We start from the raw sequence: 21,384 nt of genomic DNA on the forward strand, positions 1-21,384 counted from the left end.
TCCCGAACTGGGTTTTTTTTTTTTTGTTTTTTTGTTTTTTTAAATCCAGTTGGACCAGCTGATTATGAATATCTGCGGGTTCACCCATTACTAGTACTATCAATTAAAGGGTATTTCAAGTTCTTAAATTGCATAAATTAGTTAGTTAGACACATAAAAATAAGCAAGTTTGCAATATGAAAATAAGCAAGTTTGCAATTTACTTGCTTTTTCTATTTGCTTTGCAATTCTTTTTCCCCTGCTGTGAGAGCTTTTATCTATTATACTGTACAGTTGATTTCCATGGAGCTTGGCTTCCAAACCCTGGCTAAGAGTGTACAATAGGTACATTATAGGTGAGGAGTTAACTCTTAATCAACTCTCTCCAGGCCATTGATTTGTATAAAGCAGTTAGTTGCTCACCTCTCTCTCCCTTCCTCTCATTTTCTAAAGAGATGCAGTTAAAAATTTGCAACCCTGAAACTTTCAGAGCAGGAGGTGTGCTAATCAGGGTTTCTCTGCTCTTGTGGTGTTCAAATGGCCTATTATCTCTGTAACTAAATCCAGTGATAGTGTAATTACAGCAGAACTTGTGCTGTGCTTTATAATTCTACTAATACTACAGCGCCACCACTCACTAGAATGGTTACTCAAGGAAGAGAGCCTGCCTTGCCAGAAACCATGAAGTGATGAGACTGTAAGGAGACTGCATAGTTTTCACCTGCTTAAGAGATAACTTTAGAATAAAACTTTAATGGGAAACAGTGTTATAAAAAAATCACATGAACCTAATCTGAAGGTTAATAGTGTATAGAGGCTGTGTGGCTGCTGCAATAAGAACCCTGCTGCCAGGGGGAAATTAATTTTATTCCTCCTGGCAGCCTTGGGCTTTCAGTGAAAAACCCGCAGCTGGTGCAGTTTCAGTCACTGCTCTAGGCATAGTGAGTGGCAGCTGTAACCACGCCCCCAGTACTGACTGTCAGCTGGGTCTGTTTTGAGCCAATGCTGAACTTTCTGTCAGTGACAGGGGTGTGGTTACAGCCGTTGCTCATTCATTGCTGCAGTCACAAGGCAACAGAACACCATTATTCAGCAGATTAAACCCATATCTGCTAGAGAATAGTGTTTGTTTACATGACAGGTTGCCTTTGAGCATCTTAGTAAAATGATAAGCGACTATCTCTAATACATAATATTACCTGTTGCACGTTGTCCCTTTACATTGATCCCGCAATCGGACTTCACAAGATACTATCTGAGCTGGAAATTAAAACCAAACCATAAGTAGATATTACATTAAAAAGAAAAATCTAATAAACATTTCAACACTAAATGACAATTCTGTGTCCAATAGCAATTAATATCGCACAAGGGACTCTTTGTTGACTACTTCTAGTTTGAAAAGTAAGGCTATATTCACTCTTGTTTGGACATTCAATTTGTCTCATCTATTTAGAGAAACAAACAATCATATGGGCTTAGGCCCTAATTCAACTAAATTATTATTTCACAATTCTGTTCTAAATCACTTTGAAAAGTTGCCAAATTTTTGCGCAAAGCAGAGCTGAACAAAAATGTTGCAATTTTTGGTATTTTCACACCAGTTTTGCTCAACTCAGCCAAAATGTGTGGGTTGTGGCAGCATAGGGATGCAATTGGGGAGAGATGCCACAGCTCGGCTAATTCATTACCGAGCTGTGACATTCCCTACATCATAAATCTTACTCCAGTTCCCGACTAGAGTAAAATTTGTGGCGATGTGGCACTTTTCAGATGTAAATAATTTAGGAAGATTCATATGGCTCTTAATTAATCAAAGGGCGTCTGACTCCAACATGCTCCCTTATATATTTGAATTTAATATTTAAAAAATAATATTAATACAATCAGATACATGTCTTAAAGGGAACCAATCACCTGGATTTTCGTATATAAGCTAAAGCCAGTGCTATACTGGCACTATCAGGCTGATTCTATACATACCTGTAGTGGTCAGCTCGGATGTTTAGGTTTTCAAATCCAAGAAAGTGAAATTTATAAAATGAGCATCTTCTTGAGTGACAGTTGCACTGGAGCAGATAATATATTCATAGTTATCCCCTCCCTCTGTTATAAATAGCATATGTATTATGCAAATGACTCACTTTGTCTGTGGAAGGACCTCTGTGAGGTCATACCCATGTGACCTGGTATCCAGCTTTGGTGGCTGAGGCCCCGTCCCTTCTGGTCACATGGGTATGACCTCACACAGGTCCTGCTAGATAAAGTGAGTCATTTGTATAATGCTTATGCTAATTCTAACAGAGGGAGGGGATAACTATGAATATATGATCTGCTCCAGTGCAACTGTCACTCAAGAAGCTGCTCATTTTACAAACTTCACTTTCTTGGATTTCAAAACCTAAACATCCGAGCTGACCACTACAGGTATGTATAGAATCAGCCTGATAGTGCCAGTACAGCACTGGCTTTAGGTTATATGCGAAAATCCTGCTGATTGGTTCCCTTTAAAACTTATATAATTTCTTTAGATGTTGGCTCTTGTGAAAGAACCATGAGAATATAGTCAAATTATCTCTCTCCAAGAAAAGATCTCTGTGTTGAGGCCATTTTCAGCATCCAAACCCTGTTCTTTACTTACAAGACATAAAGTGACCTTAACCGACATGATAGATGTCTGACTTCGCTAAAATTTAAAGTCACATGGATCCTTAAGGGCAGATGCACATATTGCAGATTCCATTGCATACAGACCTGAAACTGAAAAATCAGTTCTATTCATCTGAAATAACCCCATTCAAATGAGTAGAACAGTACCAAGACTTTCTGCAACAAAATCAGCAGCAACTCTGCTAAGTGTGAACATCTGAACTACATATGCTACAGAGTCAGACACTGAGTTTTTGGGTAGCTACCTCCAATATGTGGAACTAGTGAGAGCTTTCCATACCTTGACAGTAAGGTAGATTGCATGTTTCTATCTCAAAAAACATTATTTAGAAACCTCCATACTCAATTGTTCTCTTTAAGAAACTTTAAAACTTTAGCAAGGATATACCGTATTTTCCGGACTATAAGACGCAGCAGACCATAAGACGCACCCTGGTTTTAGAGGAGGAAAATAGGAAAATAAAATTTTAAGCAAAAAATGTGGTCATGTCACACTTTTATGGGGGTAATGTCCCCAAATTCCCTACTAAGGTACCCCATCCTGGTAATGATCCTCTTGCCTTGTATATACAGTATATGTCCCTCATCCTGGTATAGCCCCCATCCTGCTATATACTGTAATCCTGGCATATGGCCGCATCCTGCTATATACTGGTGTCGCGGGCGGGGAGGAGGGTGTCAGCACTGCGCTCACCCCTCTGCTCGGGTCCAGCTGCTGCTGCTCAGTGGTGGCTCGAGCGGTGGGTCACCAGTCGGTTCTGCTACATCCATTTCCCCTCCGTACATCGGGGCAGTTGTAAGCAGCTCCTCCACCTCGTTGGTCCACTGCTCCATCATCCGGAAGATCTGATCCTGCTGACGCTAGTGGAATTGTATCACCCGGGCCTTCATCCAGGCCATGGTCCCGGGCTCAGGGTCTGGCACAGTCTCTACTGGGACTTCTGGCACCATGCTGTTAAGGGGCCGCGGTTCTAGCGGTTCCCCCTGGGGTACTTCAGGGACGTCCCGGACGTCTGCAGCCGGCTGGTCCGCCGGAGCGGCTGGGCAGGGTATCGCTACCGGTTGGGCAGGTAGCGGGCCTAATGGCGGAGCGGCAGCAGCTATCACGGGTAGCGAGGAGAAAGGCAGGGTGAGCGGAAGCCGGCCGGGCCCCTCAGCTTCAATGGCCGATCCCTCAGGAATACAGGGGCGTGGGTCGCTTACCCGCTCCTCCAAATCCTCTTCTATCTCGCGTCTCCACATAGCAGCCACCACGTCCGCCATGTCGGTCTCCCACTCCTCCAGGAGGAGTTGCATATGGGCCTGCAGACGGTTACTCAGCGGGACGGTCCAGTCCCTCAACCACGTCGCCGTGCCGGGCGCGGGGGCTTCCTCATTGGGAGTTGGGTTGTACATCTTGGCAATCGTGCCTTCCAGGAACCCAGTATTGCTGCAGAGTCCTGGCGTCTCTGCTTTTATAGCTGATCTCACATGCAGCCAGCTGCCATCGCGTCCCCCTTAGCTCTTTCTGGCCCCTCCTCTATCGGGGCGGGGTTTTGGCCTTCGCGCCTCTGCTACTCGAGAAGACGCTTGAGCGGGAACTTTTCGCGCCAAAGATGGCGGCTTCTGAAATTTTTCTGCCGGACACCTCCGGCGGTAACAAGGCGCACCTCTACCAGACGGCAGAGCGGTAAAATCTTGTTTGTGACGCCAAGTTGTCGCGGGCGGGGAGGAGGGTGTCAGCACTGCGCTCACCCCTCTGCTCGGGTCCGGCTGCTGCTGCTCAGTGGTGGCTCGAGCGGTGGGCCGGATCCCAGGGGTTCTCGAGCGGCACTCCTCGCCCGTGAGTGAAAGGGGATTGGGTTGTTGGGATATTGTCTATTGTCCGTGATGCCACCCACGGTTGTGGTGATTTGTTAGCACCACCGCTGCTCGGTGTGGGGATCCCGGGAGTGATGGTGTGAAGCAGCAAGTTGTTGTGTTGCCCCTCCGTGGGTAGGGGTTGGTGATCCCGGGGCCCAGTGATGAGGTGGGAGATGCAGGGGTTGGTGGGCGCAGAGACGCGGGGGCAGCGCTGTGCCTTGCGGCACTGTGGTACTCACTCAGCCTGAGATGTTGACACAGTTCTCGGTAAAACACACGGCTGGAAAGACGGCTCCCACGGACGGCTGCACTTGCTTTCCCCAGTAGGTGACGGTGATGTCCCTTTTCCTGCACCTAATGTTGTTGATGGTCTCGATGGGTTCCCACCGGTAACCCGCTCCCCGGCTTCAAGCTGGACCGGAGGAGCTCTACTCTTTGCCCGCAGGCGCTGGCCCTTAGAAACTGGTGCCCTGGCGGTGGCGGTGTCTCTACTGTAATGGTTGGGCTGTTGCCTTCAATCGGGACTTGGTTGTTGGGGGATTGACGTCCCCTTCACTGACGGATTTGGCAAATTATGGCGACTCCTAGCCTTGCTGGGGTCCGAGACGCCCCTGCCCTGGTGCTGACTGTCCTTTGTACACTGCTCCAGACCGCCGGGCCACCACCCGTCCGCGGTCCTTCCGGGAACTTCCAAACGGTCACCCCTCCGGACAATCACCGCCGTTGCTGACCTTGCTGACTCTGTCCTGCACACAGCTGGACCAACTTCAGACTTTTCTACTCTCACTTTTACTCCTTTTCTCCACTTTTCTCCTTTGCTCCTCTACCACTTCACTTCCTTCTACTTCCACTTCCTTAACTCATCTTAGCTGTTTACTCCTTCACTTTCCTAGCTTAACTCTCTACTCAAGCTCTCCCTGAGCTAATCTGCCTGGTACTTCCCACCTCCAGAGCTGTGAACTCCTCGGTGGGCGGAGCCAACCGCCTGGCCCACCCCCTGGTGTGAACATCAGCCCCTGGAGGAAGGCAACAAGGATTTTGGGTTAGCTTTGATGTTCCTAACTGGGGTGTAGGGTGTGGTGGTGTGTTGACCTGTGACCCCTGGCTTGCCCAGGGCGTCACACTGGCATATGGCTGCATCCTGCTATATGCCCCATCCTGGCATATGGCTCCATTCTGCTATATAACGCATCTTGGCGTATGGCCCCATCCTGCTATATATCTCCATCCTGCTATATACCCCCATCCTGGTCATATACCCCCATCCTGCTATTATACCCCTATCCTGCTCATAATATACCCCCATACTGCTCATATACCCCCATCCTGTTCATATACCCCCACCCTACTCATATACTCCCATCATGCTCATAATATACCCCCATCTTGCTATATGCCCTCATCCTGCTATACACCCCCATCCTGCTATATACCCCATCCTGGCATACGGCCCGCATCCTGTGGCACATAAAAAAAATAAACGTTCATACTCACCTTACCTCACAACCTGCAGCATAGCTCCTCCTCCCATCTGTGTCAGCAGCAATGCTGGAGTGTGGAGCCGGCCACGCTCCATGCAGCATCGCGATGTCCTCCTGTCTGTGCTGGTGGCGGCTGCGTGCACCGCAAGTCTCCACACAGCCGCCGCCAGCGCAGACAGGAAGACATTGCGGTGCTGCAGTTATCGTGGCCGGTGAGTTATACTGATTCACTGCACCCAGCACTGATGATGATGCGCGGGGGGCAGTGAATACAGCTGCACATGATCACTCCAGGCTGTAGTTGCTAGGGGTGATCATGCGGGCAGGCTGTTTAATATGTACGCATCCCCCACCCATCACCCCACCCACCTGTCAGCGCCGGCTTCAGCGCTGAGACATGATGGGCGTGCATATTAAATGAGCGGGTCCACGTCGTCACGGCAGGCTGCTACAGCCTGCTCGTGCCGCCGATGAACTGCTCCACTGCAGCACCCTCATTCCCCTGCAGCCCTATATTCAGACTATAAGACGCACCCCCCACTTTCCCCCAACATTTGGGGAAAAAAAGTGCGTCTTATAGTCCGAAAAATACGGCAAAATTCCGTTAGCTAAACCCTGATCATGGCCGCACTTCCTTGCACCAATTTCCCGCTATTTGGTGCTTGACTCATCTAGGAATTGTTTTCATACTGGAGAGCTCTTATTTAAAATGGATGTAAAAGGAATCTATCCACTAGTTTTTGCTAACTCATCTGAGAGCAGCATGATGTAGGCAAAGAGACTCTGAATCCAACAATGTATCACTTAGATTACTGGCTGCAACGGTTCTGATATAATCAGATGTTTTAGATTTAGCAAAGCAGCAGAGCTTAGAGCTGTCCCTATCTACACCAGGCCCATCTCCATAGAGATTGTACATTGACTGTGAGATGTTGGATAACATGGCTCGAGCCCCTAGTCACAGCAATGATAAATCACCAAGTGATAAATCCTTTAGCTTAAGTAAACTAACAGCATGGGGTTTGATAAGAGAGGCATAGTTGATTTTTGTTTTTCAACCCCTACAGCTTGCTGTTCTCAGATTACATAGCAAAAACTGGCTGACAGATTCCATTTAAAAGGATAGCTCCCTCCAATATTGGCACAAGTGAGAATGTTTTCTTTCATTTGAGAGCTAATTTACATAGATCAGTTAGCATATACCAACATATTGCAAGAATATTTACTAAAAAAAAATCTGTTGCACAGCTTGTCAAACAAAGAGCTGCATATAAAAGGACATATCGAATTTGGTTATAATACATTAGACAATTAGATAGAAAATCAAGCTACTAAAACACATAGAAACTAAAGCGGGCTTTACACACTGCGATATCGGTCCCGATATCACTAGTGTGGGTACCCGCCCCCATCTGTTGCGCAACACGGGCAAATCACTGCCCGTGGTGCACAACATCGCCTAGACCCGTCACACATACTTACCTTCCTAGCAATGTCGCTGTGACCGGCGAACCGCCTCCTTTCTAAGGGGGCGGTCTGTGCGGCGTCACAGCGACGTCACTGAGCGGCCGCCTAATAGCAGCGGAGGGTCAGAGCTGAGCGGGACGTAACATCCCGCCCACCTCCTTCCTATCACATAGCGGCCGGGAGGCAGGTAAGGAGAGCTTCCTCGTTCCTGCAGTGTCACACGGAAAGATGTGTGCTGCCGCAGGATCGAGGAACAACCTCGTTACTGCTGCAGTAACGATATTTGAGAATGGACCCCCATGTCACCAATAAGCGATTTTGCACGTTTTAGCAACGATGCAAAATCGCTCATCAGTGTCACATGCAACGGCATCGCTAATGCGGCCGGATGTGCGTCACCAATTCCGTGACCCCAGCGAGTTCGCATTAGCAATGTCGTAGCGTGTAAAGCCTCCTTAAGCACTAATTGATGAGAATATGGATGTAAGAATTGCTACAATTTGTAATGAAGATTCTAGTGTGACATTAGAATGGAGAACTCACACATTTGCTCCGTACTGATCACTTCATTGTTATTGTAGCTGTCAGTCCTAGTGGAACTCGTTGGGGAATGAGTCCTCGCTCTGCTCTGAGAAGTGGTGTCAAGTGCCTTTGTACGTTGTCTCTCAATCTCATTCGTTTCTTCTTCAGGCTCAGGAATAGGATAGTGCCTATCTGAACCACCTACCAAATGAAAAAAACATAGCTATATAACAAACATATAAGATATATACTTTATAACCTATACAAAATATTAGGTTAGGGTTAAGTCCCATTTCATAGCTTTTTTCAAAAGTTATTTTATCTGAGATTGTGTGAAAAAATGTATATTGGGAATCTGCCTAGAAGAACACTCAAGTGACCTTGTTTGATCTCTAGGAACAAGCATGGCCAGACCAGTAATAAGCATCTTCCCTACACGGCGGCCAACTGTGTAAATCTCAACCTAATTACTAGTTGTGGTTTAAAAAAAGAAGACTCTGGTTCACTGGAGACTGAGGTAAGACCACCAAACTATTTCTCCAGGGGACATCAAGATGGTCATTAATCCTCATGTCAGGAGGCATGACTCCAGTGTTGAAATGTCTTACAAAATATGGCTTATTCTGCATGAATACACAAAAATACCAGATACATGGCCCTTTCACAGCAATAGGTAAATATTATTATCCACGAGTAAGTGCCAAACAAGGTTGACAAACAATACCTTGCAGGTTATTTTTACATTTTGGGAATTAAATGAACTGATTCACATAATCTGTGTGTTTCTGACCATAAAACAAGGAGCGATAACGCAAATGTTTAATATTTATTGATTTTAATTTTTTATCAAATTGTAGGTATGATATGTACAGAATTGTGCACAGAAGAGTGAGGAAACACTTTCTCCTCATCTCCTCTGTGGCCTGTCTTTTCGTATATCGCACTGCACTCGGATTACATGCGAGTGCAGTGCGATGTTTCACACACTCCTATAGACTTGCATGGGGGTGCATGAGCTGAGACTCGCTACCAAGCACAGCATGCTGCGGTTCATTCCACATGCTGGTATAACATGAGAAATCAATTGCAGATGGACACTGCCCTATAGTTTTGCACTAGAGTGAGAGCAATCCGATGTTTTATCAGAGTGCGCTCGACCATGCAAAACGCAAGTGGAACTGAACCCTAATGCACAAAATCAAATGTCAGTCTAATTATACTGTAATATCCTGGGGCTCCGTAAAAAATAAGTGACAACAGTTCCTTTACACCCTCAACAACTATGTGTCATTAAATAATGTTCAATAGGGAAAAAAGTCGGAGTCATCACTTCAATAAAAATTTCTTTACTACATGGTCCTACTGATGTCTTCATTTAATTGATTCATGGAATAAAGAGGGAAAGACATTTTTAATGAACTGAGGACTAAGGAGGGTGTTGGAGATTCTGGACTTCAATGGGTCTATATAACGATACCTAGTGAGCGGGACTTTTGTTAATTTAACTATGTGCCATGCAAAATACTGGTGTTTTCCTATGCAATAAATGGTCCTTATGGCCCTTACAAATATAAAGATTGGGGTGTGACTCCTAGACTTGGTGTGAATCGATTCTCAGGCTTTATTCCATCAGCGACATCAGTAGTCTGTGGCTGCTGGATGGGTGTCTTTAGTGCCACCTCTTTTTTGATTGGCTGGCCTAGCGCATCAACAAATGTGCATTGTGACTAGAGATGAGCGAACCTGAACCTTAAACTTTGGTATTCGTTCCGAACACAGACTTTACATAAAAATAATTGAGTTCGGGTGCTTTATGTATGCAAACAACTCGAGCGAGCATCACAGTACTCAGGTATGCTCGGTGCTCGGCCCAGTGTGAGCTGCTTGCAGTGTTTTAATGGCTCTCACTATTGGTAAAATCAGCGTTATTAGATGTAGTGTGCTAAAAAAAAATTCCACCTTCCTTTTCTTGGAAGTTATCTGTTTATGGCTGGCTGTATGTGGGTGGAGAGACAATCTGCCTAATCAGTGACTTCCAATGAAGTTTCAGGTCAAATTCAGGTCCAGAACAACTTTAAATAAAGTTTGACTGAAGCCGCAGAACTTCAACGGGTCCACTCATCTCTAATCATGACTCAACCGAGATGTTGTGTCTGGATAATCAAAAAAGTCACATATGCTTCCAGGTAAGAGGTGGTTCTCACGGCTTCAGTTCTGTGACCCCAAGATTACTTGTGTGGGCCATGAACTAGACACTGCAAATGTCCTAGTAACCCCTACTTCTGCACCCCTAAATCTATATCCCATATCCAAAAATACTCATATTTGTAATGCAATTCAGACAACATGCGTTAACAAGTCCATCCAAAATTAGCAGTTTGACTTTGAAATTCTACACTTCTATAAATAAAGCTGTATTAGATAGTATTAGATTTACTTCTATTATATGACTTATATGGATTTATTAGGGAGGTTTCATGTTATATAACTTGATAGATATAAATAGATACAGATCTAATTAGTTAGTTAATTGTTAATCTATTTATTCGCATAGGAAAGCATCACCAAAGTCAACACATCCCTAACCACTGCTCTGAAGCCAGCGTAAGTGTGTGTACAGACATAAGCTATGAGGATACCATCACACATACTAATTTTCCACCACAAATCCATGGCAAATCTTCATCAAAAGTGCATTTGCTCAATGTGGATTTTTCGGAATGTTCAACAAAACTATAATATAGTTATCTATATCCAAATTGTAATATGTTGTTCTGGGAATTATTATAGGTTGTAGCACACACTTGTAAAAGTTTTAAAATTACATTGTATACTGTACCTCGGTAACAGAGATTTTCCCTGCAGCCTCCTCCATAGCTGGGTGGGCAAGCTGAACAAGGGCGGCCATGTTTGTATGGAGCATGACCCCACCAATTTCCCCTTTAAAAAGAAATGTATTTTTTTTTATTTTTAAATGTCAAGATTTATATATTTGACACTGTATATATTTTCTATTTTTTCAAGTAACATATTTAGAGCAGATTTTAGGACACATAATATTTGCAACCCTATGCTTACTTTTGCAAGCATTGCAGTGAGTTGCAGGTTTTATTACAGCTAAAAGGAAAAGGAAACTATTTAGATCATCTTCCATTGTGAGTGTGAATGAGCGGGTGAGTGTGATTTCTTTCTAAGTGTGATTTAAATCAAGTGTGTGACTTGTGCTTCAGCGACTTTGGATTCACGGAGTTTAGAAGGGAGTAATTTGTACTGAATCCCTGTTTGTATTTATTTGTTTAATTACTTAATATTTCTGTCTTGTGCAATCCCCATTAGTGATATGTGCTCTATTATTGACAATGCAATCCAGTGTACATCTTGTCACATGTATGCAATTCTTGAACAGCTGTTAAAGGGAGCATACTGCTATGCGAGGTGTGTGCATGATGTGTATTTGGAACCCCAGGTACTGCATCTCAATGAGCAGCTGGCAACACTAAGATCCATAGGCAATATGGAAAAGAGTAGGTGTTCGCTGGGGTAGATATGGAGAAGGGTCATAGTATAGAGCTACACGGCAGTGAGGTTGCTAGCTGGGTTACAGAGAGAAGAGTGCCAGGGAAGCTTGTCCTAATCTGGCACACCACAACAAGTTTGCCAAGTTGGCAGATGAGGGGAGTGTCGGTGAAGGGATAGCACCGAGACGTGTCCTCTGAAAGTACAGGGCACGCCAGACAGGTGCTGGAAGTGGAGTCTCCATTATTAGGTAAAAGATAGGGTAATCTGTCTCAAAGAGAGGGATCACTGAAGAGTGTGTTTTCTTCCTGGTGCTGAAGTTCGAAACATCACTGATCAGTTTCACAGATTACTGGGAGGGGCTACTGAAAACCCAGCGGTCATGGTGCACATCAGCACAAATAACAAAGCTAGAGAGAGGTGGAAGGTCCTTAAAAATTATTTTAGGGAAATTTATTCTGTGACCTCAAAAGGTGATATATTCTGAAATACTACTTGTACCACACCAGAGAGGCAGTGGGAGATTAGAGAGATAAATAAGTGGCTCAGGCATTGGTGTAGGAAGGATTGTTTGGGGTTTCTGGAGAATTGGGATTACTTCTTTGTTGGCTACAGGCTCTACACCAGGCATCTGAGTGTGTGCAGATTTTTTTAAAATCAGTCTTAATGGCAGTGTGTTCAGCAAAATGGCACGGAGATCCTGATGCACGCATGTACGGATTCTGGCGTCATTTTAATGAAGACAGAATTAATGTGGCAAAACAGCAATGGCAGCACAGCGTGATATTCAAAAAAAGAAAAGGGGGAAAGCCAAGGGAACATCTGAGGAGGACTTTACAGTGAGGACCCGACCCACAAAGGCCCACCCCGGTTACACCTGTCAATAAAAGAGTGCAGTGAATTTCTGCAACTGTGATTAAAGGTATTTCTGCAACCGAGCATCACATCTTTCTACAAAATACTGTGTAAAGCTGTCACTGAAAAAGACTTGGGTCTAGGTGATAGACTTGGGTGGATAGGTGGATGGCAAATTCAACTTAACTGACCAGTGTCAAGGAGCTTCTGCCAAGGCTAATAAAATAATGAGATGCATTAAAAAAGAACTAAATGAGAAAACATAGTTTTGCCACAATACAAATCACTAGTGTGGCCACACTTACAGTCAAATATTATGTACAATTTTGGTCTCCGATGTACAAGGAGAACATATGTGAACTAGAGCAGGTACAGAGAAAAGCAACCAAAGTTATTAAGGGAACGAGTGAACTGCAATACCAATATTCAGTTTGAAAAATACAAAGGCTTAGGGGCGATCTTATTACACTGTACAAATATATGAGAGAACAGTACAGAGACCCCTCTAATGATCTTTTTACACCTCAGCCTGCGACGGGGGACAAAGGGGCATCCACTATGAATAGAGAAAATAAGTTTTAATCATAATCACAGACGCAAATTTTTTTACCGTAAGAGCAGTGCGACTATTGAGCGCTCTACCACATAATGTGCTAATAATTGATTCACTACTAAAAATCAAGAAGGGCCTGAATGCCTTTCTTGAAAAATATAATGTTTCTAGTTATGTGCACTAGATTCTGTGATTGGGAGTTGATACAGAGAACTAGTCCAATTGCAATATGTGGAGTCGGGAAGGAATTTTTCCCTTAATATGAAGCTATTACTGTCTGCCCCTTCCCCTTCCTTTGGATTAACATGTTTGGCTATGGGTTGATGGACTTAAATCTACCTTCAACCATAATAATGTTATATGTAAATATAAGGTTGAACATAGTATCATAGTCTTATTATTAACAATAAATATAATAATCATTTTACACAAAAATACAATGTAGCTGAACTTACTTTGGTGAATAATTGCACACTAGATATATTGCTTTTGGCCATATTTGCCCCCAAACATTCATGTTATGACACAGGTTTATAGCACAACCAATTCTACTGCTTGTTGCCCAAACCACCTAAAAAAAAAACAAAAACAAAAAACAGAAAAAGTCAAGTCCAATAATGGAACCATAATATAGAAAAAGTTTAATGTAGTCATTTTGTTAAATACTGCAGCATCCCAAAAAAAATATGTTAGAAGATCCAGCGGGAAACATAGCCGTGGGCTTTCCCATCACTGTTCTAATTCATTAATAGATATAGATCTGCCCCTTAGGCTGGACTCACATGAACTTATGTAAAAACGGTTGCATTCATGTCCAGGAGAGTAGGACAATTTTTTCTTACTTGTCATCCGTGTGCTTTCAGTGTGCTGTCCGTGTGCAATCGTTTATTTCTCTGTAGCTATTTGTCATTTACAGTCATTTACAGGACCATTTACAGTGTTCTGTGCTACATGATAAAATTGCATCCATAAAAACGTAAGTCACTAGGATTATTCGTGTGCCATCCGTGTGATGTCCATTTTTTACTCGCACCCGTTGACTTGTATTGGCGAGTCTCAGACATTTTCAGGATACAATCGCAGCATGTTGCGACTTTTCTTTCATCCAGAATCTGGATACAAGAAAATCTGACCACCTACTCTGCCTCATTGACTAACATTGGTCAGAGTGCAATGCGAGATTTTCTAAGGACCTATCAATTACCTGCATCACCAGGGGGACTAGTCTTGTTTGCTGGCTAGATCTTTTAACGTTTCGTCTCTGGAATGCCAGACCATTAGTGAGAAAAAAATATCTGTCTAAAATCAAACAGCCAGGCCCTGACTCATGCTGGCCGTGGATTGGGCAGCATGAATCAGGTATCAGGTTTCCTTTAACCACAGAAATCCATATAATACCCTTTGGGTGAACACTTGGCAGACCAGATGTGTCCTGTCAGTTGATAGTAGACCAATAAACTTTTGTAAAACCAGTCAGCATATAGAGGGCATCTGGGTTATCCCCACTAATGACAAAACACTTCCAATGATAGTTTATGTATTTTGCTAATGGCAATTAAATATTGACTAAGGGGCACTTTGCACACTACGACATCTCAAGCTGATGCTGCGATGCAGAGCGCAATAGTCCCTGCCCCCGTCGTGAACATTATCGCTACGGCAGCTTCACATGCACTCACCTGCCCTGCGCCGTCAGATGGCAGGCGGCCAATAGAAGCGGAGGGGCGGAGATGAGCAGGACGTAAACATTTCGCCCACCTCCTTCCTTCCGCATAGCCGGTCGGGACGCAGGTTGGAGATGTTCCTCGCTCCTGTGGCTTCACACACATCGATGTGTGCTGCCGCAGGAACGAGGAACAACATCATAACATCGGTCTTTTCCAATTCATGGAAATGACCGAGCCTACACCGATGATGCGATTATGATGCTTTTGTGCTCGTTAATCGTATCAAAAATGCTTTACACACTATGATGTCGAGAGCGACGCCGGAAGTGCTTCACTTTCGATTTGACCCCACCGACATCGCACCTGCGATGTCGTAGTGGGCAAAGTGCCCCTAAAGGTATAAATACATGCTTTCAGGACACATGAATGGTCCAATGTTTTGGGGAAGGGGGGTATTCTTCATAACATTTTACTATAAGAAAACTACAGATCAGCATTGCATACATATAGTTCGGCCAGATATATTTGGACAGTGTCCGAATCTTTGTGATGTGGCCTCTGCATAACAATATTTTTTATATAAAATGAAACATCTGAGATGCAATTGAAATGCAGACTTTGAGGTTTAATTAAAGTGATTGAACAAAAATATCCTGTAAATCATTAAGGAATTGCAACCATTTTTCTACAAAGTTTCCTCATTTCAAATACTCAAACGTTATTGGACAAAATGTACTTTACTATTAATAAAATGACATTTGTTAATACTTTGATACAAAAAGGAGGACAAAGAAGGAAATGGCACTTGAACAATTGCAAACAAGAATAAAGTTTATTGGCCCCTCAGGCCTTTGGTCATCGTCGTGGTGTTTGTTTTACTGCAGCCTTTTACAAGAGCTACTTACCTGTTTCTTTCACAAACCCCCTTCTTTTCATCTTGGCAAGGTTAATAGAGGTGGTGTTCTGGCTTTATTACAATTGTGTTCTCCATTGTACTCATCATTGTTATCCATCTACATCTCTTTGACCTCGATTTTATTATTCTTGCAAATTTATTGACTGTTTTGATACTAATGATTAAATATCTTGATAATATTTTTCAATAAACTTAATTCTTGTTTGCAATTGTTCAACTGCCATTTCCGTCTTTGTCCTCCTTTGTGTATCTTGTTTCTGTTTGAAGTTGGCACCCCTCCTGTGGGAACATTTGGAGTGTTTCCCCCAGAGTATTAATTTAGCCATGTATTTTTTGTTTACAATTTGTTAATACTTTGCAGAGAATCCTTTGCAGACAATGACTTCCGGACTTTAGATAAACACTGGGTTACCTCCTTTGTGAGGCTTTGCTGGCCTTTACTGCAGCTGACTTCAGTTGTTCCTTGTTGGTGGATCTTTGTTTTGTCTTAAGCATATGAAATACAGCTCGATGGGGTTGAGATCTGGTGATTGACTCGGCCATTGCAGAATATCCACTTTTTTTGCCTTACAAACCTCCTGTGTTGCTTTCGCAGTATGTTTTGACGCAAATGTCCATCTGTACTATGGATTGCCGTCCAATCAACTTTTCTGCATTTGGTTAAATCTGAGCAGAAAGTGCTGCCCTGTACACTTCAGAATTGCAGCAAGCTACCCAGTAAGTGTTATCATTGATGGAATTGGAGTCTCTGTCCTTACATTATGCAGCTCTCAGATGACGTAGCAAAAATTTAGTAACAGATTCCCTTTAAAGGATTTGAGTGGTTACTTTAATACAATTACTGGGCTGTAAATATGCTCCAATTTGTAAAGATTTTATATATATATATATATATATATATATATATATATATAATTGCCTTATTCTGTCTGTCTGTCTGTCTGTCATGCTCCAAAATTGTGTCCTTACGGTGACACAAAGCTGATTGGCCGCTGGGCTCGCCATGGCCCCGCCCCCCCACACGGATTGGCCTCTCGCCCCGGCTCTCTGCAGGCCCCACCCCCCTCATGCAATGCACGCTCTCTCTGGCCCAACTGACACGGAGCTCCGACTCCCAGGTGAGTACACACACACACATCAGATCACACTCACTCTCACACACACCTCACACATCACATCCACACACTCACAACATCCTGGGATATTGCTTGCTTCTACACCGGCTCCGTCACGATCCCAGCAGCGCCAGACATAACCTTGCGATGCTGGGATCTTGACGGAGGCCGTGAACGCTGGTAATCATTATACACATCGGGTAACTAAGGTCCCTTAGTTACCCGATGTGTATCATAGTTATCAGCGTACACCGGCTCCCGGTACACATGTGCAGGGAGCCGGCATTATACTCCTCTCCCCCCAGGACTACTCCTCCTATTACAGTCCTCCTATTATACTCCTCTCTGAGTATAATAGGAGAACTATTATAGCATGGGGGATGTAGCACGATGGGGGGTGCGCAGCATGGGGGATGTAGCACGATGGGATGCGCAGCATGGGGGATGTAGCACGATGGGGAGTGCGCAGCATGGGGGATGTAGCACGATGGGGAGTGCGCAGCATAGGGGATGTAGCACGATGGGGAGTGCGCAGCAATCAGGGATGTAGCACGATGGCGGGTGCGCAGCATGGGGGATGTAGCACGATGGGGAGTGCGCAGCATGGGGGATGTAGTACGATGGGGGATGTAGCACGATGGGGGGTGCGCAGCATGGGGGATGTAGCACGATGGGGAGTGCGCAGCATGGGGGATGTAGCACGATAGGGAGTGCGCAGCATGGCGGATGGAGCACGATGGGGGGTGCGCAGCATGGGGGATGTAGCACGATGGGGGGAGCGCAGCATGGAGGATGGAGCACGATGGGGAGTGCGCAGCGTGGAGGATGGAGCACGATGGGGAGTGCGCAGCATGGGGGATGGAGCACGATGGGGGGTGCGCAGCATGGGGGATGGAGCACAATGGGGAATGCGCAGCATGGGGGATGTAGTACGATGGGGGATGTAGCACGATGGGGGATGTAGCACGATGGGGAGTGCGCAGCATGGGGGATGTAGCACGATGGGGAGTGCGCAGCATGGGGGATGTAGCACGATGGGGAGTGCGCAGCATGCCGGATGGAGCACGATGGGGGGTGCGCAGCATGGGGGAAGTAGCACGATGGGGGGTGCGCAGCATGGGGGATGGAGCATGATGGGGAGTGCGCAGCATGGAGGATGGAGCACGATGGGGAGTGCGCAGCATGTAGGATGGAGCACGATGGGGAGTGCGCAGCATGGGGGATGGAGCACGATGGGGGGTGCGCAGCATGGGGGATGGAGCACAATAGGGAATGCGCAGCATAGGGGATGGGGCACTATGGGGGGTGCGCAGCATGGGGGATGGAGCACGATGGGAGGTGCACACCTCCCCCCAACACACACACACACACACACAGGGAACCACAAACACCGCCATACACAGACACCCACACACACAGACAACGCTGCACACACACAACACACAAACACCGCGGCATACATAAATATACGCACATACCGCACAACACACACATTGCACAAAACATACCTCCCCCCAAAACACACCACACCCACACAAACCGCGCAACACACACACACACAATGCGACAGACACACAGCGCTCCACAAACAAGCACACACATAGAACACCGCTCTCCCCCCCGCCACACCCAGACAACACCCAGAACATGTACAGCGCCCTACACAAACACTTGGTAACTACACACAACAACATCTCTCTCTCTCTATATATATATATATATCTATCTATATCTATAACAAAAATCATACATGAACTACACAATACGTAAATTCTAGAATACCCGATGCGTAGAATCGGGCCACCTTCTAGTATATATATATAATTTAGTTGTGGTTGATATAAAACATACCTGTGTATAATGAGTGCACACTGGCCCGGAACACCTGAATGGACAGTGAGGGTTACACTCTTGTGGGTATGGAAATGTATAATCTCTGACTTCATCGTACCAAGCCTGGACATGGTAAGTAGGCGGCCTGAACCTGTATATGAAGTACAACATAATATCTTCAATTTTCATATATGGAGGTTGTTTTTTTTGTTTTTTTCTTTCTAAAATCTGAAATATTTGTCTTACCTTCCCCAGTGGGCACCCAAATTCTGTCCAATTGATGGAAGCAAATTTGCAGGACCATGTTCCCATAGACAAGTTTCAGCCCATGCTTCAGCAGATCTTTCTAATTCTACATCCCATATCTTAAACACACAAAATAAAGGGGGTAAAATATTGTGCTGAAATGATACAAATAAGTTCAACATTTACTTGTGCAATAGTCAACTTTAGGTTGGAATCACATGATCATATGGCATCCAATGGGATATGCTAATGACCCTTGGTTCCAGCTCTGCTGCCAGCGTGAGCCGAGTGTCATGCAACTGTGATCCGATCCTGCCATCGCAGAACAGCTGTGAAAGAGAGGGAGGAATTAATCTCCCCATTTCCTCCATTGTCAGCTGATGTGATTAACGCACTGCACTCAGATATCATCCGAGTGCAGTGCGATGTTTCACTCGCACCCATAGAATTGTATGGGTGAGAGTGACACAGCTCTTGCTGGCAATTGCAGCATGCTGTAGCTTTTCTCTTATCCAGAATCTGGATGAGAAAAAAGGTGGCCATCTGCTCTTCGTCATTTAATAACACTGTTCCGAGTGCAATGTAAGATTTTCTTAGATTATAAAGTGTATTGGATGTATTTTTACTGGAAAAAAAATGGCTCTTGGCAAAAAAAAAATCTCAAAGAGCTATGGGACTTAACCTGACCCCAAAGTTTCAGTTACCCAAAGAACACTATTTAGAGATCCTCTGTTGACCTCTACTAGACTGCAGCTGAAGCCTGAACATACTACGACAACTGGACAGCGCCGACATCGGCCATCACGGAGTCTGTATAGGAAATGCCTCAAATGCCAAGCACGGCTAGCTTTAATAACAACTGTGGGAACTGCAATGGAGCCCATAGAGTTTGTCGTCTAGATTTATCAGCCTGTGTGTATATTTTAGGATCTAAGACTTTTTACCCTTTATTAGTTTTCATTAACTTAAGTATTTCCCAACATATACCTGTATCTTTGAAAGAAAGCTGTAATGCATGCCAGTAAATAAATATATAGTTGGTGTACATCATCTATAGGCTCCCATTGGAGAAATATATACCATTCAAAGTACATTTTTACTATATGCCTTTATATGAGAAGTATAGCATTTATTATGTGTTCTTACACAGGGAAAAAAACAAAACAAAAGCATGCTGCTGACACATCTCAACACCATATGAAGGTGTTCAGCATTTACACCAGGTGCTTTCCCGACACATACAACAAACATGCTTGAATGAATGGTTGAAGAAAGAAAAAAAAATCTTTAACAGCTTGACAAGAGAACACCTTGAAAATATACATTTCTTACCATATTGTATTTGTTGCACATTGAATCCATATAGTAACACATGTAATAACAAAAAGATACGAATCCAAATGTAAGAAGTAGAAATCCCTAGAACAGTAGGCCAGAAAATGCTGCTAATATTATCAGCCTCACAGACATTATTCTAGAACTCTTGGCTTCCTGTGCTCCAAAATTAGAAACTCCTCTTTATTCTTGATAGACAATGTCAGCGCCTCAAGTTAAAAGAAAAGATTAACGGAAATAAAACAGTGCTGGTGTATAATGGCATACTTTACTGCCAGCACTCAGTGTGCCCTCCAAGTTCTGTTAGATGTCATTATATGTTAACAGTTCCAGCTACCCTTGTATCTCACAATAATGGGGCTTTTTGTCCTTTGAAATGTGATCTTACTCTGTGTATGCTCAGAAAAAAGCTTTAAACTTCTCCGATTGCTCCCAACTGGTTAATAACAACTCTCTGTACTTTAGTGTCTTTTACTAGGGATGAGCGGATACATGGACGTTTGGTTTCACCTGGACTTTAGTTAAAAGTTCGGTTTGGGATCTAGACTTTACCTCGGACCCCAAAACCCATATAAGTCAATGAAGATCTGGACTTCTGTGCTTTTAAATGGTAATAGATAGGCTGTGTGCGCACGTGTGCTTTTTTCATGCTTTTACGCTGCGTTTTGCACCGCAGCGTAAAAGCATGTGTCCTGCGTCCCCCACACAATCTATGAAGATTGTGCATAATCCATCCGCACGTTGCGTTTTAGAACGTAGCGATTTGGCTTCTGAAATATTTTGCCAAAACTCTGCGTTCTAAAAAGCAACATGTCACTTCTTTTGTGCGTTCTGGATGCTTTTCCCACTCTGTCTATGGCAGAGCAAGCATCCATAACACATGAATTCTGCATGCACAATGCTTTCAAAATGCAGCTTTTCGGCTGCGTTTTGAAATGCACATACAGTGACTTAAACGCTGCGAAATAGAACGCAGACATGCGCACATACCCTAAGGGTTATGGGACTGCAAAAAAAAGAAAAATTGGGTACTTGCCCTGTAAACAAATGTGGATCGGGACTAAATTAAAGAAAAGGGTCCCAAGTATTTTAGATAACCAACACATGTAAAGCAGACAACTGCGGACTGCAACCCTCAGCTATCTGCTTTAACTTGGCTGCGTATCAAAAATAAAGGGGAGCCCTTGTTGTTTTTTTCTGGCACTTTGCCACGTTCTTCCCGATTTTCCTGATACAGTGGAAATTGGGGCAATAATTTTGAAGTTAATATCAGCTATGAACTAACAGCTGGCATCAAGCCCAGGTGTTAATATTGGTCCGTCATGCTTCAGATATCCTCATTACTAACCCAGTAAGTGTAAAGTAAAAAAAAAAAAGACGTATAAAA

At 44.2% G+C, this 21,384-nt stretch overlaps 1 protein-coding gene across 1 annotated transcript in view; it reads right to left on the bottom strand.

Annotated features, from left to right (window-relative positions):
- Window positions 1–21,384, bottom strand: part of CRISPLD1 (cysteine rich secretory protein LCCL domain containing 1) — a 123,272-nt gene that overhangs the window by 62,055 nt on the left and 39,833 nt on the right. Inside the window, exons 3-8 of the mRNA XM_075316300.1 lie at window positions 18,663–18,781; window positions 18,435–18,567; window positions 13,341–13,456; window positions 10,801–10,901; window positions 7,983–8,162; window positions 1,179–1,239 (exon numbers count right to left, since the gene is read on the bottom strand). Of these exons, the coding sequence (XP_075172415.1) occupies window positions 1,179–1,239; window positions 7,983–8,162; window positions 10,801–10,901; window positions 13,341–13,456; window positions 18,435–18,567; window positions 18,663–18,781 (710 nt within the window). The remainder of the gene's footprint in view (window positions 1–1,178; window positions 1,240–7,982; window positions 8,163–10,800; window positions 10,902–13,340; window positions 13,457–18,434; window positions 18,568–18,662; window positions 18,782–21,384) is intronic.

Source organism: Anomaloglossus baeobatrachus, chromosome 6 (assembly GCF_048569485.1).
Source record: "Anomaloglossus baeobatrachus isolate aAnoBae1 chromosome 6, aAnoBae1.hap1, whole genome shotgun sequence".
NCBI classification, from domain to species: domain Eukaryota; kingdom Metazoa; phylum Chordata; class Amphibia; order Anura; family Aromobatidae; genus Anomaloglossus; species Anomaloglossus baeobatrachus.